Source organism: Ornithodoros turicata, chromosome 2 (genome assembly GCF_037126465.1).
Source record: "Ornithodoros turicata isolate Travis chromosome 2, ASM3712646v1, whole genome shotgun sequence".
Lineage (NCBI taxonomy): Eukaryota > Metazoa > Arthropoda > Arachnida > Ixodida > Argasidae > Ornithodoros > Ornithodoros turicata.
Genome location: NC_088202.1, coordinates 148,607,889 through 148,634,639, shown reverse-complemented (window position 1 = coordinate 148,634,639; position 26,751 = coordinate 148,607,889). Strand labels below are relative to the sequence as shown.

Below are 26,751 nucleotides of genomic sequence, written 5' to 3'. Positions count from 1 at the left end.
CTGTGTACTCCGGGCAAGCCCACTTCAACGAACGCTTATTGTTTCGGAATTGTATGTTTGCAAATTTCGCGGAACTTTTCGATTCTTTTATTTGTGTTGCGGTAAAGCCAACTTCAACCTGACATCGTAGACGTTGTTTAGTAATAAATTAGGTTAGGTTAGTGCGGCTATTGCAGCTTGCCTCGCCCTGCCAACTGCATTATCGAAGCGGATTTGGGGGCAAAGCAAGCTGCCATGGCCCAATTAATCTAATCTAACTTCACTAAACGAACCCAAAACATCATCAACTTGGTTAGTACCAAAAATGGAGAAAAAATCTGCAAAACCACGCTATACAGCGAGGAAACGAAGAGTTCAGCAACGCTCAGCGTTCGTTGAAGTGGGCTTACCCGCAGTACAGAGAAGTGTTAGGTGAAGCCAACTTTCAAATGGTGACGCCTACCAAAGGAATGCCCGTCGTTTTGTTTTCGTGATTGTCGCTTTGCCCTAGTAGTAGTAGAAGTAGTAGTAGGTGGTAGTAGTAGTAGTAGTAGTAGTAGTAGTAGTAGTAGTAGCAATGTCCTTACCGAGGCGACCGTCGGGTGGCAGCACCGGTCGGCACATGGCGCGCCGTCTCCACCGTCTCTCTTCGACTTCGCGAGGAAAGTTGAAAAAGTCACAGAAAACGCGGTAAGCAGCTCTTTCTGAGCATCACAGGATGGTATTATAGCTGTTCCTGCAGTTGGTTCAAAGAACATGGCAGCTACCTTTTTCACGGTAAATTTACCTTAGTGGCGCCTTGGGCGGGGCCACGGTGTAAGAACACTTCTTACACCGTGGGCGGGGCATCTTGGCTGTATCGCACACATAAACAAAGGAATAGAAGGCAAACATAACATTTCCCGACTCTAGGGTGTGCGGAAACAAGCAGACAAGTTGCTTGGCTTGCTCGATCGTCATGACATGTGTTGAACAACAATAGATAGGCACGAGGGTGTGTGCACGCATGTACTCGATCTGCACACTTCATGTACTGCCAAATAAGTTAGGATTGCAGGAAAAACACGAGTTGTCATCTTGTGCGCCGGCATCTCTGTTGGGTACAAAGGTGCTTTCAGATGGCTCGCAGTTTTCAAAGTTATTATCATTAGGAATTTTCTTTTTTTCTCGAGCAGACATTTGTCCAAAATTTGGCCGCCAAGAAACGCACACACAGCTTCGCAAAAACGAGAAACTCGATACGTCGTTTGCAGTTGAAGCTCGTAATAATCGGTTGCTTACTTCTCACGATTATGCTCTGTGCCTGCAATACATGGAAGACCAACAAAAGTCAAACTGTATACAAGTCGCAACTGAATTTGCCTACAAACTCTCATGCCATAATGCTCCCCATTTGCCGACTTCCCTTCCCTCTGGTGGGATTATCCCGCTGGCCCAAAGTCTCACATCGCTATTTCTCTTTAAAGAATGTTCCAGCAAAGGCACAAGACATACATACAAAAGTTTAGCATTCCTGCTGTGCAATTCACGAACTGAGTGGAACAAAGGGAGGAGGACAATATTTCATGAGGAAGTACCGCTTAAAGTGACACGTCAACATGTCCTCCTGCACGGAAAGTCCAGACGTACCCTTTAAGTGCCGAGTCTCCAACGAGGTATTCACCGAGGAGGTAAGCTTTTGGAAATTTCTTGTCGAGCTTACGGTTGCAGTCGAAAATTTGGAAATCTAGCAATCCAGGGAATGTAGTTGCTGCAGAAGCTTCAGTTCGAGAGTTGTTGATTTTTCAAACAGAGACTGTCATCCTGGGTATTTTGAGACTTTCAAGATACGGATAATTTTATTCTCTATTTTTAGTTCGATTAGTCAGGGCTGGGGATGTAATAGACGATGTAGTAGCGAACATGTAGAAAAATAAGGTTCGGAATAGTTTGTGGGAAATTATTTCCGAAGTGTTTCTACAGTTACCCCATTATTTATTAATGCCGACTGCATTATGTGACGACTCCCTATCACGTCTGCGATGCTTGAACCTGAATCCAGTTTCTTGCACCTGTAATTTAATGTGGTCAATTATATGTTCTTGTTCAATTGAACAGTGGCAGTTGTTGTGTTTATTTGCCTCATCCACTACTACGTTATATGTTTCATTGTCTCTTATGTAAACAATTTTAAATATATAATCGCTATATGTACAGGACGGTGGTACAAACAACAAATATTAAAGAAGCAACAAAAACCATTGCCGGGCTTACCACTACGAAAGGCCTGTCGAATGCATCAAGTTAAAGAAGCAGCGCAACATCCCATGCACAAATTGAATTGAATAAATGAATTGTGAGCAGAAAGACAGAGCACTCCACGGGCGGGTAAGGCCTTTTCGCGGACCTCGGTTTGTCTCACATTGTCGCTGCCAGATTCCCTGGCGCGGAACACGCAGACTGCCGCCGTCATCAACGCAGGGGTGGCGCGCTGCCTACGCCGTGTAATTCTATCGCGCGCCACCGGAAAAAAATCTGTCTGGCTCGTAGCTCTTGTGCCATAGCTGAGCTGAGGCTCGTTTCCAATGCATAGGTAAAGCTGCACCTGAGAAAGCACGAGGGCAGCACCTCGGCGGAGACCCCCAGACGTCCCTTCTCGTGCCCAGATTGCCCAAGAGAGTTCAACTCCCAAGGTGCCCTCAACAAGCATGCACTAGCACATGCGGGGCAACGCCCACACACGTGTCCTCGTTGTCCACTCAGGTAGGAAACCTTTTCACTTGCAGGAATTAAGGGGACTGTTGCATCCGTCCCGGCTGACATTCTCTCGTCACTCCCACATTCACGCGGATGAACACGCGCGTCGCGAACGACACCTTTCTCGTGCCAGCGTACTAGTAGATAAGACATTTAAACGTAGGACTACAAACACAACAGAAGCCCTAGAACACCCAGCTGCATACTTCATGTTCCATTACTCAATTGAAGTATGCAGATGGGGATTGTGAGGCTCGTGTCGTGTTCGAGGCCTTATATCTCGCAGAGTACGGCACGTAGAATAATAATTCTTTTTCTCCTCAGTATTCTGGCGCGCAGTGAAATGTGCACATTATGTAATGAGCCATCTATGGAGGTGTCATTTACTTTTGCAAAGTTCTCCTAGTAGCTTCAACTGAGATACGCAGTAAAACAGATTAAATTGAGCGACTATCTGATATTTAGACTTCGTTGATGCGGAGGAACAACAGTCCGAGCTAAACGGGTGGTTATCAACATGTTTAGGAGCAGATACTCCAGCATTAGTTGCATCATTCCATTCAAACATTGTCAAACACTTGTCCAACTTAACCCTATCACCATTGGCTTTATTTGTGAGTGCAGAATGACAGAGCTTTCTGCACTCTGCCGCGGTGCTCGAGGAAAGATTATTCGATATGTGTGAATTGGATCCTTTCAACTTACGGCGTTGTTTGTCTTCACATCGTAGTCGTAGCCCACTCTGTGAACCCTTTCAATGGAAAGGACGGAGCCTATTTTTTAAAATCCAAATCTGGCCATTGCTTCTCTTGCGCCAAACACAAGTAAATTATTCCTACGGATATGAGCTTCATCCTCAAGAGCCGTTAGTTTAGCGGAAGAGGCATACGTAGGCTGGCGAGCTACAACGTAGTCCCATGCCGTTTTTTTTTCGTGCAGGTTCTCGCAGAAGGGGACCCTGAATCGCCACCTCGTCACCCACCTGCGAGTGCTTCCCTTCGAGTGCCAGCACTGCGGGAAACGGTACGCACAAGCGGGCTCCCTCAAGCTACACCTCTTTTCGCACACGCAGGACAATGGCTTTACTTGCACCATCTGCGGGAGAGGGTTTGCACGAAAGCACACCCTGCGCCTGCACGTGCAGGGGGTGCATCGACGAGAACGGCCGCACGAGTGCGCAACGTGCGGAAAACGCTACGCCCGCAGGGACGACCTGCAGGTGCACCTCAACACCTGCGGTGACGCGGAGCATCGCGGCAGACGTCCGTCTGGCCGCAGTATCAACCTCAAGGGCATGCTTGCGGAACTTATTTCGGGGAACGCCTGCGGCACAACGGCTGCAGGTGACGTCTCACGAGCCGGTTGCCGATCTCGCGGAGTCGACCCGAACAATGACTGCTGTGACAGTCTAGCCACGCCACTTTCGTCATTCCGAAAAAAACTCAAGTTGCAACGCTCGATACTCATGTCCGACCCCATGGAAACAGGGGCGCAACTGAGTGAAGTACAATTTGCTGCGGCTGTCGAAAAACTATTGCTGCTGCTAGTAGGTGAAGCAGTCCTTCGGAAGCTAGGTTGGCCAAACATTCCCACAGAAGAGCTCCTGCGGGAAGTGACCCGCTGCTGCGGTTGTGTTCCTGCGGAAAAACGGGACAGTACGCTGCAGACGCTTCGGGAGAACTGCAGGTTGCTCTTCACAAGCGTTCTCGAGGACGACGTCCTGCATGGGTTGCTCGGCGCCCACAGAACAGTCGACGATGTTGTGAGGAAAATTTTACAACTTAAGGAAATTTGGTGAAATGATACACCAAAGTACTTTAACTTTTGCTACCAAACACTTTTTATGTACCACAAAGAGTACCAATAACTGCAAACTTTTTGTGTATGATCTCTCGAAGATTGCCTTATATGGGGAGTTTTTTTTTTTTTTTTGTTACGTTTCTTGCAAAAATCTCTTAGAGCAGCATAGATACCATATTTCCAGCCGAGTTATACAGTGAGGCGGACATCCTCTCGAAGACAGTACACAACCCACTAGATGCCAGAGTACCTAAAATCCGTTAATTAACTCTAATTCGGGGCTTTTGGGCAAAAGTGAGACAGCACAATGGAAGAGAACTCTCGTTGAAAGCCATTCTATGTTTTGAAATTCCTGAATCAAGCATGTGCGTTGAAACATCCAAATTTTGTCAAGCAAATGAGCCTAAACCAAAACTGCACGAAAACTTGCATAAAACTTGCATAGCAAAACTTTGTGATGGATATTTCAATGCAGGTGATTGATGATTTTTTTTTTAGAATCACCATGTCTTTCATTCGAACTAAAGAGTTAATGAATTTTCGGTAATTAGTCATACAGCAGTTAGACTCTCTTCGAAGGAATGTCTGCATGGCTGCATAGCCCACCTGCTATCAGTTTTCTATAACAAACTAATGAACAAACACCTACATGTGGGCTAGGGCCACATCAAATTCAGGTTCTTTGAGACAGTGCTTCTTTCTTTTTTTTTTCACTATGCAGTCTTCACTCAAAAGTACTTTTATTTTTACAGCAAGGTCGAGTACTGCCCTGTCAGCGTTAGATTTACTTATTGCTCTGCAAGTTGCAACTTCTTTTGTCTGATATTTGAATACTAACTGCCACAATTTTGGCATTCCACAACATACTTTTTTTTTTTCACTTTGCTTTGTATCAAAGCATCTATGCTGTGATTACGTTTATCTCGTTATCATTCCCCTTCTGATTCTCATTTTTTTTAAAGGTGTAATCAGTGACTACTTAATATTCCAATGGTGATTCCACAATATACTCAGTATTTTTGTTAACATATATATTTCATATTGTGATCTTGTCATAAACCTTGTGGTCGAATGCAAAGCTTGCCGACACCCGAATTTACTTAAAAAGTTGCACTCAATAAAATCGTTGTGTTGTTGTTTCAACTACTGCCTAATCCATCGCACTTCTAAGCACAATGCAACAAGCAGTGTACCACTTTATTTGCAAGTGGACTCCATTTTTCGACGACCATTGGCCAGCTGGCTTGGAAAACTTTACGCTAACAATTTGTATAAAATTTTCATTCTTTCCATTTCTTTGTAGGCAAACTATGAAAGTCCTTTTTTTTTTTTAATGCTGCAATCCTGACATCTCAGAAACGGGCCTCTCACGCGGGCCTATGTCCTTTGGTGGTCGTGAAACCCTTAGTTATTAACCGACGCTTTTTTGTGTGGGAACTACGCTTGCGTCGAATGCAATATGGCAAAAATCGGATACGTTTTTGGATAAAAGTCCTCCTTGAGGGCCCATTCTTCACAAAGTACCCAGATTTTTTTTTTTAAAACACCCCTTCATTGTCCCTTTAAATTATGAACATGGTTCACAACATTCTTCACGATGACCCGCGCATCACGAAGGTTGCTAGGAAGCAGCCGTAGAAATGTTGCAGCTGTACGAGAGCGATCCTGAGGATTTGTTTTATTGTCTAATCACTAAGGATGAATGCTGGGGTTGCCGCTATGATCCAGAGACAAATGTACAAAGCGAACCGTGGCAGCGTACAAACTCACCGCCACCAAAAATGGCCGACACGGTGGCGTTGTCGGGGGAGGTCTGCCATAGTGTGCTCCTCGCAGATTGTTACTGTTACAGGAAAATATTATGCTGAGCTACTGATTCATATTCTTACATATTCCTTTACCGTGTAATATTAATTTATTTATTTCAATATACCTCCAAACGTCCCTTGAGGGACATTAGATTATGAGGGACATTAATATGAAGCATGCTACCTTCAAGAAACATCACGCAAAATATTTTCTTTGGGAAGTGCCATTTTTTTCCGAGAAAATCAGTTTAGAATAATGCGAGGCGTGCAATCCTGGCATGTTGTGACATGGAGTCCATCAGCAATTTTTATTGGCTGTCGAGAGTCGTCTGCTAAAGCTACCAATCGAGAGGGGCACCGCGAAATGCGAATGTAATAATAAAGGAAGAAAAGGAGAAGGCCTCACTACGTATTGGGTGACTGATTTGAGGGAAGGTACATTTTTTACCCTCTTGCACACCAGGATTGGTGTCATACTTTTTGCACGAACATATATCCCGGGGTTTCTAGTTTTCCCAATATCTCCTTCTTTACTTTTCTTGTTTTTCTTTTTTTTTTGTTGTCGTTCCACGCTCCTTTCAGGCAAAGCGCAGCGGAAAGCTCACAAAGGGGCGGCCGTCTGCTCCACAGGAAATGGTGAGACCTCCTCGAGTTACAAAATTTTGCCTCGTACCATGGCCAGCATTGCTCCTAGCGACTGGTTCCTCTTTCTACGTAGGTGTGGAAAGTGTTTTCAGGATGATGATGATGATGACATGATTGTGGAGGAGAAGCAATTCCTAAACACACTGAATGAAGAGTTCCGCAACAATGGCCAGCTCATTAATTGGGCTCAGAAGTAGGGTGGGGAATATGTGAGATCTTCCCTCCGACCGTCATTGCTGAACCTCCATTCCTTCAACTCTATACACGCCCCTTGTACATGAATTTCGATCGTCGTTACGTTGCGTTGAGAATCCAAACTATATAAGAAAATTTACTTGTCATGGTCGTACGAACCACATTTTTAAAAAAACACAAAAATCGAAATGATAGCAACACGTCTGTCCTAACGAGTCGACTTTTGTGTCTCAACGTGAACATGATGTGACCAACGTGCACTGTACACTGCTAAAACATTACGCACGTCTAAACTGAAGGTGCAAGTATGTCGTGATCCCATCCTTCGAGTTCCAAATTGTGCATGAGGTTCTTGTGAACAGCTTTCAGGTGCCACACGAAGCCACGCACGCTGACGATGTGTTCCCCGCATATGACGCAGGTCCGCGGAATGTCGCACGTGTCGTGGATTTCCACGTGCTCTTGCAGTGCTTTCTCTTTTGAAAACCTGTTGAAGCAAAGTATGATATATCTTTCAAGACTCACGCCTTTTACGACTATGTGAATGACTAAAACTATGAGAAAAATAGCTTCGTAATTTTTTTTTTTTTCCTGGCTCAAAATAGAGGACTCAAAATCGGGGATCGGAACCGGAACTGAACCCGAACCGAACACCGGAAGAAGAAAAAAAACGTTTTTTTCTGTTGAACCCGAAGCGAACCTGAAAATTTTTTTTTGCTTGTCCTGAACCGAACCGGAACTGAACCGAGAAAAATTTATACGGTTGGGAACCGGTTCAGATGTGAAATAATTGCACTACCGACCGGCCTTTTCTTTTTTTTTTTTGTACTTTTTTCTTTTCGTTTTTAGCAGACGACCACGAGAGTACAATGCAGTAAAATTTCAGGTAAATAATAAATGTGTTGAGTTTTTTTTTTTTTTTCTGGTGGTGGTGGTGGTGGGAGGGGTGGTTCTCCCTGAGCCGAACCCAAACCTAACCGGTATACCTAAACCGGTTCAAGCTGATAATTTCGGTTCAGCGGAGCTAAACCCCAACCAGACCACAAAAAATACCGGTTCCGATCCCTGTTCAAAATAGAGACGAATGTGATGTGACAACGGGCTAGCATGCAGAGATCGTAGCACATGTTGTGTACTTGTGTACTTCTTGTGCGTTTTCTATTTTCTTTTTTTTAACGAGAAGAGCCACACAGAGTGTACCCCGAGTGCGACTCTACACTGTCAAGGCACCCTACAACCTCCCGACTAAAGCGAAGTCGATGTTGGTACTCTGTACGAAGACCACCTGGCTTTATGGCTTCTGGCTAATTGCGCAAATCTGAGGCAACGTACAGATCTCTAATGGTGGGACAGAGGAAGATGGTTTTGCGCTGGAAGAAACTGTCCGCCATCTGTACATTGGGAACTTGCACATTTTACCCAACAAGTTTTCTCATATTTCTGATCGCAACAGACCATCTACAGAGTTAGCCTAGCAGACGTTACACATTTCCATCGCGTCGTAAAAATAGAAGATGGGGTTTAGCCGACCCCAAACTTCGCAGACGGGTAGCCACTTGTCTCAAGTTTTGTTGGAATTTTTTTGTGAGCGCCGTGATTCCGCTAGAAGAAAAATTAAAAATCGAGCAAAATCTCACTCCTCGCATTTTCTATGGCCTATCTCGCTCAAAAGCCGCCACTTTCGTTCCTCCGCACACAGGTGGCACCAGCGTACAGAACAGGAAGATTAGTGCATAGCGCCGGAACCACGGTCATAATAAGCGTGTCACATCGTCGTTGGCAGCGCCGCCTGTGTGAGGTGATGCGAATGTGAAGCAGAGACGAGGAAAAAATGGCGGTGTTTGAGCGAGATAGGCCACTGAAAACGCGCAGGGCGAGTTTTTGCTCGACTTTTAATTGTCTTTCTACATGACCGTGGTCCCTACAAAAAAATTATTACTACAAAAAAATTAAAATTACAAAAAAAAAAAAAATTACAATAAAACTTGAGATAAATGGCTATCAGTCTTCAAAGTTTGGGGTAGGCTACACCCTGTCTTCTGCTCTTTACGACGCGATCGAAATGTGTGACGTTTGCTGGACTAACCCTGTAGAAGCTTGTTGCCGTTGAAGAAGCGTGTTGCGGAAGACAGTTGTGCGGAAAAGCATTTCCCGCTACCGTTACCTGATTCCGCAATGTTGACAGGAGTACGGTCGTTGCCAGGAATGCAACCTCCGGTGCTGATTCAAGTTGCTGAACAGCTCAAAGGTCTTGTCACAGAATTCGCATACGTATCCTTTTCTACAGCTGGAAACCTTGGGGGGGAAAATGATATCGAAGTGCATTCGTGTGTGTCCCTTCCGTTCCCTCAATCTCAGGGTTATAAGTATAGATTGAAGTGCAGACGTCGATTTTCCCGGGGAACAAAATACATCCCGGTACGGTATACGCCGACACTTACGTCGACGATGCATGCGGTGCTCAAAAATCGTGCAAAAAAAGGATCAATTTGTTTCAGTAAAGCGTTAACTATGAAAGCTAATGATAAACAGCTCGTTCTTGTGCCTCGTGAGGGCATTGCTACCGCCGAAATAGGTTTTGCGAAGAGAGGCAAACTGCCTGAGCCACACCGAACGATCGTAAACTGACCGAAAGTAGTGACTGTCGAAATGGCTGAATAAAAAAAGGTAGAGAACTCAGTCTTAACGTAAAAAAATAGCAAGGTTTACTCGTCCGTTTCGTCCGTCATGCGACTCATGAAGCAGCGGCCGAATCATTACCGAGCCAGGAAAAAGGCTTTTTCAGAAGCCCGAAGAGCCGAGTAGCAGACGACATTTCTCTAGACCAATCAGCGATCGTTCCCCTTATACCGTCAGCGCGAGGTTCCAGGCAGATCACAGGATGGTACTGCTCTTCACCACCATTGCACATGGTCACTTTCTGCGACGTATTTTAAATTCAATTTCTGCAATAATTGAATGTGGTGCGAATTACTTGGCTTGGTGCATCTTACTGGCCTACTTAACAGTGTTATAGGAAGGAATCAGGGCGTCAAAAATGACTTCTGTGTAACTTTAAGACAGAGCTTACTGAACATTGTTGGGACAGGGAACATTATTTTGACTTGGACAACGCGGTGACCATGGCCCAAGAACAAAGGTGGGGTACCGAGAAAGCTTCTAGAGTCTAGGCACATACGTGGTGACCCCTCGTTACAAACCGTGGCTCCCTTCTCGAACAATACTCCCATCTCCTTAAATAATGACTGGTTGTGGAGTCTCTCATTCAGTTTGGCACTGATGATGTCCGTCGCATGACGGACGAAACGTCTGAGTAAACCTTGTTATTTTGTTATGTGAAGTCGGAGTTCTCTTTTTTTTCGTTATGTCGTCTCCCGGCTTTTGGAGTATTTTTGCATCTGTCGAAATGGGTTTCGTGGGGGCGAGGCAAACTGCCAAAATCGAACTAAACTAACCTAAAAATGTCAAGCACTAGACTAACCGAAAATGCCACAAAACGAACAAAAGCTAGTTTGGTTGGTTTGGTGCAGCTTCGGCAGTTTGCCTCGGTCGGCCCCACAACACTCATTTCGACAGTGTAGTGAAGCCGACTTGCGGAATGGTGACGCCAACCAAAACAATGCTAACGAAACACACGATCTCAAGACGTACTTCACTGTCAACCCTCCGATGAGTTGCGTGGTCTTTTAGAATCGTCCTCGCTTGATCAAGCAGCATGTCTTCCAGCTCTTTCTGAAATGTAGGCGAGGTTTTTCATGCAAAAGACACGGGCAAAAGCCGCACGTGCGCTTACCCGCTTGGCTTTCTTGCAAGATCTTCGATGCAGTTCAAAGTTGTGAGCTGTCTTGATAGAACGCTTACATCCTCCACAAGAAAAGCTGGGACTGGGCTTTCGTTTCACTTTCATTGCTGCACATCAAGCTCACTTTTTCAACGCATGCCTACCATGTTTGTTTACAAATTTAACTGTGGAGGAAGCGGAAATGTTGAGCACATGACCAACTGACTGCGCGAGCGCGAACGGTTAAATGAGCCTCAGCCAATCAGGATCGACAGAGGTCACGTGAGGGACCCGAGCCAATTCCGATTCTCTCTAATGAAGCGCGTGTCGTCTGCTTCGCCGGGACAGCGTTTTCGTGTAATAGACCTATACTTGTTTGTAAACAAATGACGTCATAGTGTTCGACAGCGCCACGAATTTGGTAGAGGTTCGCGACCGAAAGTCACGGTCTTGAGGGGATTACGATGGTCTCTGAAAAGGGCGCGCCCTTCGGTCCTGCTTTTCTTTCAATAGGAGGCAGAGAACAATAGACCTCTCCCTGTTTGTAAACAAATGACGTCATAATGTTCGATAGCGCCACGAGTTTGGTAGAGTTGAACTACGTTCAAAGCTAGTGGCGAACAAGGTCGCGATTGAAAGCCACGGTCTTGAGGGGATTACGATGGTCTCTGGGGACGCAACCTTCGATCCTATACTTTCTTTCAGCGAACAATTGCTCATTAGTGGAACCCAGATTTCCCCTTCCGATCTGTTTTGGTTTCGGTCTGTCTACCAACGTCATGATGACGTTTCTCGGGTAGAGGTTTCTTGGCTGATGCCCATCTGAGTAGGATGACGGTGCATGTGTGGATGACGCTTACGTTACGCGGACCAGCTCGCGTAGCTGAGTGGTTAGCGCGCTGGCCATGTCACGTCGAGACTGGGAAGTGACCGGGCTCGAATCCCGGAGCCGGCTGTGCTCTCTGGGGTTTTCTTCAGGCGGCTGTCAGACATGTATGTCGGTACAGTTGAAAGCCGGCCTTGAACGCACATTCCCGTCATGAAGCTGCGCCCACAACGGCGAGCTCTTTCAGCACTACCACCACGAGCCTTGTGTAGGAGGTGTTGCTGAAGAGCGCGCTCGCGTACGAAACACAAGAAGTCTTAGGAAAATGTGATCGCCCTTCGATTCCTTTTCTGTATCGCTATCGGTCAACCGGCTATTTCAATGCCGATAGCTGATGGGCTGTGACACTGGAACGATCAAGAATCTTTATATTTCCGATGGAAAAATTGGGCGGTGAATGACCAAGTTGCAGGATCGCGAGGAATTTGGATAGTTATCGGGTTTTACCCGAATTCTTGAAAACTTGTTGGGGGGGGGGGGAACTAGCATGAAAAATCGGGTATAACCATGCTACATGGCGTAACCCTTCCCCCTCTGGTAAAATACTGTTCTCTCTTTTTTTTTTTTTTTTTCAAATGAAATACCGTCTCCTTTAGCGTACTTCTTCAACTGCCACCAGTCAACTGAACCCTCTCCTTGCTTGCTTACGTCATATCAACCGATGTAATATAAGTTCTTGTTTTAGGAACCCCTTATCATTATACTAATAAGTTCACACCACTTTTTTTTTTTACATTTTTTAATCAGCGGTGCTCGGTCATGTGTTTCTTCCAGTTCCGTCGGTCCCTGAAACGCACAAAGCACATTGTGCACCTGTATGGCCTCTCACCCGTGTGCATTCGCATGTGCGTCGTCATGTGCGCCTTCTGCGTGAAAGCTGCGGGGCAGATGCTGCACGGAAAGGGACGTTCGCCAGTATGGGTCCTCTCGTGTTGTCTCATATGCGCACGGAAGTCGGTAGAATACGGACAATAACTGCACAGGTAGCGCTTGGATGTAAAGCCACCTGGAAAGTGAAAACGGGTACATGTACAACCTATACGTGGCCAGCCTCGTTAGCTTCAGAAATACTAATCTGAATTGGTCGACGTTCGATAAATGCACTTGGCGATGTTGCCAACAGCTCAATAGTAAGTCCCGTTTTTGCATGAAATTACAGGGAGAACTTCGCATCCCATTCTATAACCCCTGGGCCAGTGCCGGATTTAGGGCAGACGGGGCACTTGCCCCGGGGGCCCCCACCAGAAAAGGTCTTGTCCAAGGGAAATCTGTTTTGCATGCCACCCATGCAACGGCATGTACCTGTGAAGCACCTCTATGATCTACATTATTTCCTTTCTGCATAATAAATACAACTGCGGCACCATGTAAGCTGCGCAAGAATAGCTTCAGTTACTTCGACGTCAAGAAAGGTGAAAGAAACGGAAACTTTGTAATAATCTGTCCTCAGTCCACGCATATCGACCCCGAATAACACATGGGATAGACATGGAGCCCCCACAGCACATAGGGCACCCCATAGGGCAGCACATAGGGAGCCCCCACAGCACAGTGCCCCGGGGACCCCGCCACTGTAAATCCAGCACTGCCCTGGACATTACTCAACGGATGACTCATTCGAGTCTCGACACAGATTTTCAAATTCCGTACCACGTGACTCTATTGACATAGTACTATACAGAACTGATTGTGCTCGGTACATAATTCATAAAAGAGCAATTCTAATCAGTACACCTATTTTCGAAACCATTTTCCAGAACTCACAGAAGATACAAGATGTCGACCAAAGACCCAGTAAACCATAAATCTCCTAGGGATGTACCAATCAATTCGCGTACGTCCGGGACGTCCTGAGGACGTCACATATGGATGTCCAAATATTGATTCAAAAACTCGCATTTTGGACGTCGCGGGAACGATTAAGTTTGTCGCATTTTGGGTATCGCAGGGACGTCAAATGGATGTAGAGAACGAGACATTGGGATACGCTTTGCTTTTCACCTTAGCTACTGCGCTCTACACTAGAGCCCTGCACGGGCCCGGGTTCCCAACCCGGCCCGCGGGCCGAGCTTGTTATTGGCTGTGTGCTCAGGGCCGGGCCGACAAAAGACACCAGCACGGCGGGCCGGGCCGACAAACATTTTCCGAGAGTCAGGCTCGACCGGGTCACGCAGCTAATTAATTCCACGCAATGAAGGTCTATTAGTTCATACCATCACGTGCTTGCGTCATTCCTGTGCGTAGTATTTGCAAAAACAAGCAAGGGACACTGCATTATGCGTATATGATTCGACCCTCTAGAACATTCTCAAAGCCACTTTACATTGCTCCTGACTCCTCACGTATTTCACGTAAACGCACGTTCGCAAAGCTTGGTGAGAGGGGTAAGGATTAGGAGGAGTTTGTCGACAGCACTTGGTAGTGTAACGATAAAGCGCTTGCCAGCGTGTGTCCTGATTTAATTTGGTCTCGTGCTGTTGTAGTGTTAAACCGAAAGTTCTTGTATGTTTGTGGCCGCGTCTTCTCTTCTTATAAATCTGTTTGATAAGCGCTTGAAACGCGTACGTGACAGAAATACTAGCCGGGAACTGCGCGCTGAGTCACCGGGCCTGGCCGGCCCGCATGAAAACATGAAGGTCCGGGCTCTGGCCGGGCCGGGCCATTTTTCGATGCGCGCAAATTGCCGGCCGTCCCCCGCTGAGACCTCTGAAAGAAGCGATGCGAGATCATGTACTTTTCCCTTTTTAAGCTTCTGCTGATAATGGCAGCATATGTTTGCAACGCGAAGTTATCTGAAAGAGCGAGAAGGAAGGGGCGGGTGATCGTGTTTCTGTTGCCAGCTCGGCCGACAATTTGCGCGCCTCCAGAACGACAGTTTTCGCTTTTTTTTCTTTTTTGTTTTCAGCTATTACCAAAATAGTAAGGAATGTATTCTGCAATGCGATGGGGCAAATTCAACGTGCGCTTTGTTTCTGTCAAAAAAAAAAAAAAAAAAAGAGAACGTGAGGTAAAGTTTCTTGAACTTCTCGCAAATTAAAATTTATAAAAGTGAACAGAATGTGAAAACCTCCCCCTAGATAAATAACGTTCGGAAAAGTAGACTTTTTAATAAGATTTTTTAACACATTAGGGGAAACAGCCAGCGCTTTTGCTACCGTGACGTCAACATATATGCTCTGCAGTCAAGCCACTTATTGGCCACAGAGTTTGCTGATTGCATTTTAGCATATCTCGAAACAGTCGCTTTTACGTCGGCTGCACACACTCGTGACATCCGCAAAGGTGTGGTTGTTGATGTCATCTCATCACCTAGCCCAGTGGGCAACATACATCCCTGTTATGTACGCAGGATATCCAGATTTGGATGCTGGGATATCTTGGGGACCAAGCTATATAGATCCCATTTACATCCACAGGACATCCAGGAGACCAGGATTTCGGATTTCCAGGATTTCGATAAATGTACGTCGCAGGAACATCCCCGTGACATTAGGTTTTCGATATATGACGAATGTGGGAGGTTGTCCAACCGCTTTTAGTCAACCATTATAAATGCATTACTGAACACGGCATACAGCTTCCACTGATGCAACTGCAACATGCGATCCTAGAAAAGGACCCACTAAGTGCACACGGATACATTTTATTTCCCGACAGATATCACACTGCCCTCACCCTAAAAACGAAGAGCAGGTTTTCATATGACGACCCCCCTCCCCGCCGTAAGATCTAAGCTGGTGCGCAATGGAACCATTGGCGTCCATCGTTAGCCGTGCATACCAGCTGCTTTGGGATACCGATTGTACCATATACAGGGTGTCCCAGAAAACGTGTCATTGAATTATAATAAAAAAACTACACCGCCTAGAGTCATGCGGTCAATGGCATTTGTTCTTACTGGGTTTTTGCCACCTCCTCGTGTGAATGTCGTGTAACGTAAATTTAATTATGTAAATTTTTGCGAGCTTAAGTCGTAAATTTGCCTAGTAAAGGTCACTTTTTTACCCCACCAATGTGAAGAGCGTGTCTAATTTAGTCAAATTAATGATAATTGACAGGGATATCCAGAAGCTATCCCATCGGAAAAAATAGCCGAACATCATGCTCTACGGAGGTCGCACTGAATAGCGCACGATGAATTTTTCAGCGCAATCTTTGTCAGTCCGACGAAAGGAGGTTGGAAACCCAGCCCTCCCCGACATCGCAGAAAGAGATAAAACAGGCACGGCTTATCACGTCCGACTTTCGCTGGGATAATGCTTTCCCTCTCCCAATTTTAGGAAATGTTACTTTTTCTACTATCACTCTGTGGGCTGGCTTCGGAACCTCCTTTCGTCGCACTGCGAGCGATTGCGCTCAAAAAGTCATCGCGCGCTATGGTCCGGTGCTCCGAAAAGCATGATATTCGGCTATTTTTTCCGATGGGATAGCTCGTGAGTATCACCGTGAATTATCACGAATCTGAGTGAATTCGGCACGCTCTTCATATTGGTGGGGTAAAAAAGTGACCTTTACTTGGCAAATTTCCGAGTTCAGTTCGCAAATATTTACATAATTAAACTTGGAGTACATGACATTCACATTAGGAGGTGGCAAAAACCTAATAAGAACAAATGCTGTTGACCGCATGATTCTAGGTGGCGTAGTTTTTTTATTATAATTCAATGACACGTTTTCTGGGACACCCTGTATATAGTGAAATAATGTTTTTTTAAAGGACGCTGATTAAGTGTAGTAGGGCGTGAAACATCTGCAACGGTGACGAGAATGCTTCTTTGCAATTAACCTAAGTTTCAAACGACGCCTAATTAATGCTTTAACATTTCTGACATCTCCTCCCGTCATATACTGTGTTTTTAATTCACGCTATCGTCTATAATGTGATTATCTGCTGGATGCAGGTGCAATGCCGATAGCTTTCATCGTTTGCTTGAAGCGTTTACGTAAATATTTTGTACAGACGGGCGCCACTGATAGAAACATATATCGTTTTTACTTATTCCTCTCATATTTGATGCTCTTACAAGTTGAATTTTTGGCTCGCGAATATATTTCACACATATACTTAGGCCCATTATACTGCCCACTATACTTAGGCCCATTATACTTAGGCTCAGATACTGTTGCACTCGTAAACCATTACATACATTACTTATTTGCATATGCCATGTACCTACACAGAATCATGTCTCCATGTCCCGGCCATGGATGTCGCAGAGATGTACAAGCAACGAGTATCTATAACATCCCATCGTGTACATCCGTGCAACATCCGTTTGACGTACGGGACGTCGGTGACGTTTGCGACTTTTCTGGGATGTCTCAGGGATATGTGGTGTCCAGTGGACTAAAACCGGATGTGAGCATTGGTTTTCCATCTCAAACATAAATTTTGCATATGTTATCTACGGCGGAATGCAAATTGAATCTGAAAAGCAGTTGACAGATGTTACACTCAAGCTTGTCAATGGGCTTGAGTGTTGCACTCAAAAAGTTTCGTGCAAGCGGGACCTTTGTCATTCTCGTGCCACACATCCTTAGAGGTAGTCAGGAGCTGTCAACTGCTTTTCAGATCGAATTTGTATCCTGCTGTGGATAACATATGCGGAATTTATGTTTCAGATGGAAAACCAATGCTCACATCCAGAGGCGATGAGATATGACAACGTAAATGAACAACTAGAACGCATTACGTGAAACAGTATGTGCGAGTATAAAATGTGTAACCACCGTGCCCAAATGTAGGACACAACAAAGTAGGGCCGTATTTCAGAAGCTACACATGTGCACACTATACTATGGTTTTGAGAAAACAGAATAGACACTTTGGCTTCACACTACTCTTATCAGACGAGGAGGAGACGCAGGCCTCCTCCCTGTCATTACGAACCGTCTAGTCTGCACCCCTTCACTGTTATCGATTACTCCTATCAGGTACCATTGACACAGAATGCACAATACAAACATAGTCCAGCACTTCTATGTGGGAACCCATTAAATGCTCAGTGATGTGAACACAAGTTGCATAAAGACAAACTAAAAATTGCAGTGAATTCCATCTAGGAACCCCACTTAATACAACGCAAAGCTTACAGCAATGCTCCTAGGACTTTCTAAAACTGTACACAGTTAATCCTAAATGACCCCTGCTGTCAAGCATACGAATACATTCGAAACAATAATAATAATAATTATTATTATTATTATCATTATTATTTAGTACACAGGACTAGTGTTTAGAACATGCATCCCAGCACCGGCTGTGCCGGCTGAGGCTTTCCCCGCATTTCCCGGCAGACTTTCCATATGAATATGTTGGCATAGTACTCCCCGAAGTCTGCCCAGGATGCATACTGTCCTCTCTCCATCTGTCCGCCGCTCGTACCCACACTTCATTCGTGGCAATAACGCAGAATTGAAAAACAAAACAACAATCATAGTACATTTCAAACTGAAATCCCAGGTGGCTGACGTTCACACGGCCGCTAGCGTGTGCAGCTGTTGATGTCGCTTCCACTCCGCGATCTGACTGAACCTCATGGTGCAGTGGATGCAGGAGTACCTCTCGATGTGGACACCCTTACGTCGCAGGTGGGACTGCAGTTTGTAGTTTGTGGTGAACGCAGCGCTGCAGCGAGGGCACGGGAAGGGGCGCTGTCCCGTGTGGCCCCGTTCGTGACGCGCCACATGGGTCTTGAAGATGGACGAGTAGCTGCAGTACTGGCACCTGTGCGTCTTTTTGGTACCTGAAAAACGAGCGGCAAACACCATTGGTAGCAAAATCCCTGAAGTCAGAGTACATATTTTACTGCATATGTTACGTTTACTGCATATATTTTACTGCAACGGTGATGGGGAAGGGACAGCCGCATCACAATCCGCTCGGCTATTTTTTCGAGTCCCAAAAGTTCTTCAGTATTAAAGGAGTACGGAGGGGCCATCCAAAATATTTTCAGTTTAAGACATCCGATGAAAGTATATGAGTCAATTTGCCGAACAGCACAGGTGGTTTCGATGCACGTACTTTTTTTTAACAGAAAAAAAAAAAGAGAAAAAAAAAGAAACGTACACAAACGCAACCGTGCTCGTTCACTCTCGACTCGCCACCTGGGGTGCGACGAGGAGGAGAGGAATGACTAATGACGCCGTAACTTCTGAGCAGTCAGTCGAGGTCAGAGCCTGTCTCTTACTTTTTGTGCACGAGGGCTTTCTTCTTCTGAAGTTGGTAAACCTGCCCCCTCGGGGGGATTAGGAATTGAAAAGGTGAGCGCGAGCACGGACGATTTCGTTGTCACGCGGGCATTTCCCTGTGGGCAATGCTTCTTCAGAGCCCCGAACAGCTGACAAGCAGACGACATTTCTCTGAACCAATCAGCGAGCCCGGGGGGCCCTGCAGCGTCAGCGCAAGTTCACAGGCTCGTACTGCTCCTCTACCACCATTGTGCACGGTCGCTTTTTTTTTTGGCATACTTCAAATTCAATTTCTGCGATAATTATGGCTGCGTGGGGTGAATTACTCCTCACGGTGCTTTCTACTTGCCTACTTAACCGTTTTGTAGAAAGAAAACATGCTGCTAAAGACTTCTGCGCTACTTTAAATAAGCGAATTTTACGGATCAGTGCAGTCCCCCCTGCAGTCGCAGACGCTCCGGCGACAACGAGATCGGCATGATGTCACGCCCTAACAGGAGGAGGGTAGAGGGTGCCACTGTGGGATTTTCGATACCGTTGGCAGTGATCCGGGAGCGATAAAATGACACCAGAGTTTCTAAGTGGATTGGAAAGGATGTGACTGCCCCTTTAAGCAAAACAAAATGTGGCCCGAGAAAAATCTGTTAGCAATAAAATGTTGGGCAGTACTTCAAACCTTGCCAATGAGTAATGTGCAATTCAAATAACTCTGTAATTTCATTGTTCTCGGGCGCTAGAGGCTAGTGAATTTGTAGCTTGCCTCGGCTTAATCTCCTCGTTTATGTGCAAAATATGGGGGGGGGTGACACTTATGCTTGAATTACATAAATTATGCACAAACTTACAACACTGAGGACACAAAAAAGCATTACATACAAAAAGCATTATCATTCAATTCAATTCAATTAAAAAGTGCCAGCCTCGAGGGAGAACAAGTAATTTCAGGACCACTTCAGGTAACCCTTTGTTGACAGCAAACACACGCTACAGATTGCAAAAATTCTGCTGGAGAATACGAAATACTACTGAATCGTCGACAGAGCTGAAAGTGTCAGTTTTGCTAGAACTGAATATATAAGGAAAGTCACTGTTATGTGGCATTTTCCTACAACGGAAAACAAAATTACTGTTTCTTTCGGTACTATTTTTCTATTCCGATCGAGAATGCAAAAGTTCTGCCCTAATGCCCAAAAGATATAAAGGAGTCTCTGTGCGTGTGTCAGCATTGCAGAATGCAAACTCTCGCTGGTGGTTTGCTGGCTTATCGTCGGCTTATAATCGGCTTACAATCCAATGATGTTACGGCACTTCACTCCTCACATTCTTCTATAGTACACATTGTCCAAAAAATGACAGGTCTATATATGTAGAGATCACAAAACACGTTGAGCAGCTTTTCGGAGTCCATAGGAATAAAACTGGGGTCTTCAAATACTGTAGTCCAGATAGTCCCTCCTACAGGAACAGCAGTCGAGTGTGTAGCATTTTAGTCCAACAAAGACCTTCTGAAATGAAGCAATTCTTAATCAGATATTAAGAAATTCGACAGACAAAGTACATGTTATCTGATAGGCTGCATTGTTTCCACCTGCCTCAAAGAACTTCATCTTATTACGTGACAAATCTGATCAAATTATAAATTCTTCAAGTTTTAATTATCCCTCAAGTGTCATCAAGCGGGCGAGCCCCATTTAAACCGAACTCATTGAAAAGAGCTATTCGTGATAAGCTATAGTTCCTGTCTGGACTAGAGATCTAAACGTAGGGAAAGAAATCTGGAAATTTCTAGTTTTCTTCCTATTTTTTTCATAGGGATCAAAGTGAAAAAACCTGCGAGATTTCCAATTTTTTTTTACAGTGTCATTTCAGTTTTGTCTTCGGAAGGCAATAACGTACCTCAGGGTGAAGCCAGGAAAGGTCATTGTTGTCATTTTCGGATGGCACTTACATGTTTTTGTGCATTTTCTCTGCAGCGAACTTTTGTTTATCCACAGGTCACTTGGAAACATTTCACACCATGTACAAATCATAGACTCCTAGCAAAAGGCATCCGCGTCCTGTGACGATACCGGTTTCAATTTGGAAATTGTCCAATTGGAAATTCCGTTGTTTGGCAAACAACGGAAGTAGGAGTGTTTACTAAGCGCTCATCTAATTATTTAAAAAGCTTCAAGTTTTTGCCACCTTCTGATGTGAATGTAATCTACAGGGTTAGTCCAGCAAACGTTACACATTTTGATCGCATCGTAAAAATAGAAGACGGGATTTGTCCTACACCAAACTTTGCAGACTGGTAGCCATTGTTGGAATTTTTCGTGAGCATTATGAAAAATTAAACATCGAGCAAAATTTCACTCTATACATTTTCCATGCCACCCCCCCCCCCCCCAAAAAAAAAAAAAATCAGTTTCCTTGTATCTCATATCACTACTTGTATGGTTACCTCTACCTTGATTTAATGTTTCCCAGTTAGCAGCTGTGTTTACTGTACATGGCACCGTACACTCGGGGTGTCTACCAACATGGAACACTGGGAACTGTCAGGGAATTTCGATGCAACTAATAAAGACATCAGGGAATTTGCCGTGAAGCAGCTGAAGTCGGTGAAAATTGCAGACATGTGAAGGGCAGCTTCACTGATATGATTATGATATGATTACGTTTTACTGATATATTAGATGATGTATGCTCTGTCTTATGAGGGATCTGAATGCTGCCCTGACGCAAGGTACGATAATAACTCGAATGAAACATGACTATGATAGCAATAATCCCTGAGAGTCCTATACTGCAGCCCACTTTACGCTTACGTTTAGGATTTGGTAATACATATTTGTTTTGTTCTGTATCAAAATGCTTGCAAAAATCATCAATTTCAGCAAATATCACAGAAAAATATCGTAGAAAAAGCATTTCCTGTGACCCAAAATGATCAGTGCCACATGCTCGCGTGATATTAATAGTGCCCAACCAGTTTGATGCTCGGAAATAGACAAATATATGCAGCAGACAATTTCACACAACACAAAGTAATTTCAAAAATGACATATTCACGAGAATTGCTAGAAGAGAACAGGAAACGTGATTACTTGACTAAAACACACAAAAAACGCTTTAGAAAATGAAATGTTTCCAACGCAGTATACATTTGATCTCCGCAACGAACCCTGAGACTGGGGTAGCAACACACAAACACAAGACTCAAGCAGTACATTTGTCGAAGTCACTGATGCAAATACGACAAATGACACCGTAACACTCCACAGGACACAAGCAGCTGAGCAATTTTCCATATGAAATACAAAGGGCAAGTTTGTATTGTCAAATGCAGGACGGGACAAGACGTAATGCCTGCTCACATCGCGATTACGTGACTTGTGCGCAGGGCTGTACGTCAACTTTGAATTTTGATTGACATGCCGAAGTAAAGTAGACTACTGACACATGTAGCGGTGTCACTGCCTTCTCATCGCCGAATAAAAGACACGAACAGCTTTACCTCGCCAGTGTTTACGCACAACGCACAACCTTGCATGGCCGCGGACGCTCTTCCCGAGACAACGTAACGTCCTCCTCAAATTGGTTCTGCAGAAGCTAGTTTGCGAACAGCATATTATGTTGGATTGAATTTTAGTGATATAAGGGATTTCCATCTGCGCCCATTGTGTTCGTTTATTCAGCTCGAGCGAGTCGGAGCCGTAATGTGTCATGTGTCATCGTGATGTTTATGTTTTCGTGTTTTGTTGGCTTCCGTATTTCCTCTCGCCCAGACACCGCACACAAAACGACAGCCTTTTAACTGTGGTTTAGAAGCCCAAGCCCGGACTCGTTGTAATCGATTCAAAAACAGTAATCATAAAATCATGTAAGAAAAAAAAAATAATCGCCCAACGTGGGGCTCGAACCCACGACCCCGAGATTAAGAGTCTCGTGCTCTACCGACTGAGCTAGCCGGGCACGGCGAATGCAGTCTGAAAAGTTCTATCTAAACATAGTTCTCTTGTTCTTTATGTGCTTTGTGTTTTTACATCTTAGCTTTTCTTTGTTGTTGTTTCATGTTCTTTACCTTGATGTTCTGATGCAAAATCAAGAAAACCTTGGCCCGAATCTTCATCTTCTGCTTTCATCCAGCATCCACGCAGTTGTGATCACGATGGCTATGATTGGCCACGAAATGGCTAGCTTGTCGACAGAAGCAACCCTAAAAAGCCATGGCGCTGTCTTCTGTTGCAAATCCTTCAAGTCTTTTACCTCTAGGTAATATTCTTCTGTATGACTACCTAGATTATAGTGTTACTGGTCATAATATATTCTTTAGCACTCGTAGAACTAAAGTCGCGCAACTATTGTGGATTTCGCCGCCACCTTTTCATGCGCCACGACCTAGCTGCACCGGCGAGCGCAATAGAATTAAATTCCCCACGAAAACAACAAGGAAAAGAAAGAGGGTCTTCGACTCCGACGCCAACACGGAAACTTTCCGCACAATATTACAAAAACTATTCGACACTAAAGACGAGACGGACTACGAGCAGTTTGTGAAAAGTTCACAAGAGCACGTACAAATGGGATACAACGGGGGGGGACTAAAGGGGATTAAAACATACAATCTTGCCACTCTCAACTGACGGAAATTTTATTGTCAAGAGCCTTTTATGCACTTGGAAATCTACGTCACCATCACAGACTTCAACAGAGATTTTATCAGGAAGGCACGTGTACTGAGCAAACCAAAACATGGCACTGTTATTAACAGTCCTGACTCCGATAGGCTTTTTGTTGTTCTGTCAAAGTCAATGACGGATCACTGATACATTGCCTACCCTTCTTATAAATATGGACCGCTTCTGTGATTTCCCGCACTGTCATATCCGGATTCACGGCCAGCGCAGTTGTGTACGCGCTGACTTTATTTCTATTATTTCCAGAACTCATCGACAAATGTATCGGCTCCAAAATCCACATCATTATGAAGGGCGACAAAGAGATTGTCGGCACACTTCTGGGATTTGATGATTTTGTCAGTATCCTTTTATTAACTGGTTATAATATGGTTATGCTGGATTAACTGGTTATAACAGGTTGATTCCGTCTATGTCGACTTTTCGAAGGTCTTTGACTCGATTGGTCAATAGGCTGCTCCTGAGTAAAATGTCAAGATCTTTGTCAGGAGGGCTCAAATCTCGCTCCTTTCTTGTTTAACATTCTTGTGAACGACCTCTCCGCCTGTGTTAAGCACCATAAAAATACCAATAAATATATAGATCATTTATTTCATTAGTCGATACGTTAGAAATTGTTGTCGATGTTTGTACATTGTCTCCTTTACTCTCGTCTGTCAGACATGGTGCTGGAAGACGTCACAGAATAGTAAGTTAACTACGGCGTTTAACTACGAGGATGAATTTACGGTGTGTTCCTTTTAAACCACGCAGTGAAAGCACACCCGAAGGACGTCGAATAACAAAGCTGGACCAGATATTGCTCAACGGAAACAACATCACCATGGTTCGTAACGATAACACGAGAACGGTGCATTGGTTAAGGTTAAGTTCAGGGGGGAATAAACCGGGCGGAAACGGATTTAACCCGAAAAAAAGTCGCTCCCCAATTATGACGCTCGCATTTTGAATCCGCCATTATGAGGCTCGTTAGTACGTGCGTAGCTTTCAGTTGTGAGTTGCTGCTGTGTCTACTTGTCCTCACGTTTATAGTGGCTTTTTTCAGAAAAAAATACCGTTAGTTCATTTGTGAGATGAGCAGATTCAGCAAAAAAAAAAAAAATTGCAAGTTTAGTTTAAATCCCCCTCCAATTGAGCTGCATAGTTGATATTGGAAGCCCCGCATGCTTCATACAAAGAAAAAATTCAGTTCTGTTTTTCTTGGAGCAATTTCTTGGCACATGCCGTACGTGGCTACCTCCGAAAATTACGTCACAGAACTGGGACGACTGCATCAAGTGTGGAACCCCAAAACTCTTTTTAGCTGTTGCTGTCGACACGTTATTGCGCCAGTGCACTGTTTTCACTTTGCTGTACCACGTGCTCCAAAAATTCTAACGGTGGTTTCTCGATTTTAATGTCGTTCTAAAGCCGCAAGATATTATAATTTCCTCAATTTTTCAGATGGTGCCCGGAGGAGACATGCGGGATGTTTGAAATATGTAAAAATAAATTGTGTCAAGACCGGAGAACTGACGAGATTATTTGTTGATTTCTGGTCACGTCTTCCTTCCGAATGACTCGTACGTACGACGGCGTGCCGAGAAGTCCCCGTGAAGACCCCGTCATCGCGGACACAGAGAGCGAGATGAAGAAGAAGAGAAATTGAATTTTTGCTGGGGCTATCGACAGAACCGAGCGTGAAATTTTCGAAGGTCGAACTTGAGGTTGTCACGAAGAAGGAAACCCCAAGGAAAGTCTATGAGTACGAGTGCATGACGCAGACATTAAGTGACCATCATGCTCAAACCTGAAGAAATGGTGTGCCGACATTCAACGTGGGAATTTTGACACCAACATTTTGGGGGATCGGGGAGACCTCCAACAACGTGAAATTATTGATTGTGTCCATGACCTCATTTTGGCAGATTGACGAATCCTGTCTGAAACGATTGCCGAGACCTTAGGCATATCCGTTGGGTTTGTAAATTCGTGAAGGGTTGGGTATGCTGGAGTGTCGGCCAAAGTGGGTGCTGAAATGTCTGAATGTCGATTAGAAACAACGTCGAATGGGTGCCTACAGGTTGATTTTGCTGCGTTTAAAGTGTTCTAGAACACTGTTCTTGAGCGACGTGTTGTAGTTGATGAATGGACTAATTTTTTTGTTTCCAAACCCGAGAAAAAAATGTTTGAAAGGAAAGATGTTCTCGGAGAACTCTGAGGTGATAGGAGAAGCCGTAACATATTTGTCGGAGAGCAGACGTCTCATTTCTTTTTTTCGATGGGTTAAAAAACCTTCAGTTACCTTCAAGTTACCTGCTTCCACAACGCGTTCGGAACGGAAAATTTTTGAGATGGCTTTCAGAGCTCCTTTAAACACGTCACACCTAACCCTTTAAATACCATGCCAATGATGAGGACGGTGCCCAGAAGAAGAACAGTCTCTGTTTGAAATGCCGGCGGCTTCTGTCCTGAGGCAACTCCCTTCCTACATCTCTACCGGTTCGCTGGATTTTTACCCATCTACTTCAGGAACGATGATTGTGTTGGACTTTGAGATGATTATCTCGAATTGGTATTAAAAGTTAATGTCTTAAGGCCGCACTCTTCCTTGTCGGGCTGAGAACTTTCCGGCACCACCCGCTCGTAAAATACCAGGCTGGAAAAGCTGGTTCGAAAAAATGAATTAGCTAGGTAGCAGCTATAGTTTAGTAGATAAATTAAAATCAGATTTCATAAGTTGAACTTCAATCTATGGCGAGATAAAATGATCTCTTTGTTCACCCACTAGTTCGGGACGTTTGTCCCCCCCCCCCAACTACTCGGTTCTCTCCCTTTTTTTATTTATTTATTTCAACTAACTGCGGCTAAGTTGTCTCGGGTAGCATCACATCACTTCGTTCATCAGAATTTGAAAACATTCCTTTTCGACGCTGTAGCGCGCTTCGAGAAATCCATGTGCCTTTCCTCCCTTTCTTTTTCCAATAAACATACTCCCCCCGATGTGGTGAACTAGGACATAGCCTCCTATATACTGATCAGTATATAGGAGGCTATGACTAGGAGCGC

At 44.7% G+C, this 26,751-nt stretch overlaps 3 protein-coding genes, 1 long non-coding RNA gene and 1 other non-coding gene across 6 annotated transcripts; 2 read left to right on the top strand and 3 right to left on the bottom strand.

Moving 5' to 3' along the window:
- The first annotated feature begins 588 nt into the window (after positions 1-588).
- LOC135386362 (zinc finger protein 668-like) lies at positions 589-5,658 on the top strand. Its single transcript, XM_064616224.1, has 4 exons — positions 589-669; positions 1,446-1,649; positions 2,552-2,721; positions 3,655-5,658. The coding sequence occupies exons 2-4, from the start codon at positions 1,578-1,580 to the stop codon at positions 4,511-4,513; spliced, it is 1,101 nt and encodes a 366-aa protein (XP_064472294.1). The 5' UTR covers positions 589-669; positions 1,446-1,577; the 3' UTR covers positions 4,514-5,658.
- On the bottom strand, positions 5,530-11,151 carry LOC135386363 (zinc finger protein 141-like). The gene is made up of 4 exons (XM_064616225.1): positions 10,957-11,151; positions 10,815-10,895; positions 9,328-9,458; positions 5,530-7,650 (listed from the first exon to the last, which is right to left on the bottom strand). Exons 1-4 carry the CDS (start codon positions 11,068-11,070, stop codon positions 7,452-7,454), a joined length of 525 nt encoding a protein of 174 aa, XP_064472295.1. The 5' UTR covers positions 11,071-11,151; the 3' UTR covers positions 5,530-7,451.
- Positions 11,152-12,560: 1,409 nt separating this feature from the next.
- LOC135386360 (uncharacterized) lies at positions 12,561-22,715 on the bottom strand. 2 transcript variants are annotated; one of them, XR_010420670.1, is made up of 3 exons: positions 22,521-22,715; positions 18,274-20,526; positions 12,561-12,836 (listed from the first exon to the last, which is right to left on the bottom strand). It is a non-coding gene; the product is annotated as an uncharacterized LOC135386360 (long non-coding RNA). The 2 variants fall into 2 exon arrangements; XR_010420669.1 differs by lacking the exon at positions 12,561-12,836 and having other exon boundaries at positions 18,012-20,526.
- A 190-nt stretch (positions 22,716-22,905) lies between these two features.
- Positions 22,906-22,978, bottom strand: Trnak-cuu (transfer RNA lysine (anticodon CUU)). The gene has a single exon. It is a non-coding gene; the product is annotated as a tRNA-Lys (tRNA).
- A 134-nt stretch (positions 22,979-23,112) lies between these two features.
- Positions 23,113-25,218, top strand: LOC135386359 (U6 snRNA-associated Sm-like protein LSm5). The gene is made up of 5 exons (XM_064616222.1): positions 23,113-23,278; positions 23,950-24,045; positions 24,364-24,391; positions 24,457-24,529; positions 25,147-25,218. Exons 1-5 carry the CDS (start codon positions 23,233-23,235, stop codon positions 25,177-25,179), a joined length of 276 nt encoding a protein of 91 aa, XP_064472292.1. The 5' UTR covers positions 23,113-23,232; the 3' UTR covers positions 25,180-25,218.
- Positions 25,219-26,751: the final 1,533 nt, after the last annotated feature.

Coding starts and splice junctions, on each gene's coding strand:
- LOC135386359 (XM_064616222.1), top strand. CDS start 23,233: ATGGCGCTGTCTTCTGTTGCAAATCCTTCAAGTCTTTTACCTCTAG. Junction 24,392..24,456: donor CTGGAAGACGTCACAGAATA/GTAAGTTAACTA, acceptor TAAACCACGCAG/TGAAAGCACACCCGAAGGAC. Junction 24,530..25,146: donor ACGGAAACAACATCACCATG/GTTCGTAACGAT, acceptor TCAATTTTTCAG/ATGGTGCCCGGAGGAGACAT.
- LOC135386363 (XM_064616225.1), bottom strand. CDS start 11,070: ATGAAAGTGAAACGAAAGCCCAGTCCCAGCTTTTCTTGTGGAGGATGT. Junction 10,896..10,956: donor CTTGCAAGAAAGCCAAGCGG/GTAAGCGCACGT, acceptor CCTACATTTCAG/AAAGAGCTGGAAGACATGCT. Junction 7,651..9,327: donor TGTCAACATTGCGGAATCAG/GTAACGGTAGCG, acceptor TTGCTTCAACAG/GTTTTCAAAAGAGAAAGCAC.
- LOC135386362 (XM_064616224.1), top strand. CDS start 1,578: ATGTCCTCCTGCACGGAAAGTCCAGACGTACCCTTTAAGTGCCGAGTC. Junction 1,650..2,551: donor ACGAGGTATTCACCGAGGAG/GTAAGCTTTTGG, acceptor TCCAATGCATAG/GTAAAGCTGCACCTGAGAAA. Junction 2,722..3,654: donor TGTCCTCGTTGTCCACTCAG/GTAGGAAACCTT, acceptor TTTTTCGTGCAG/GTTCTCGCAGAAGGGGACCC.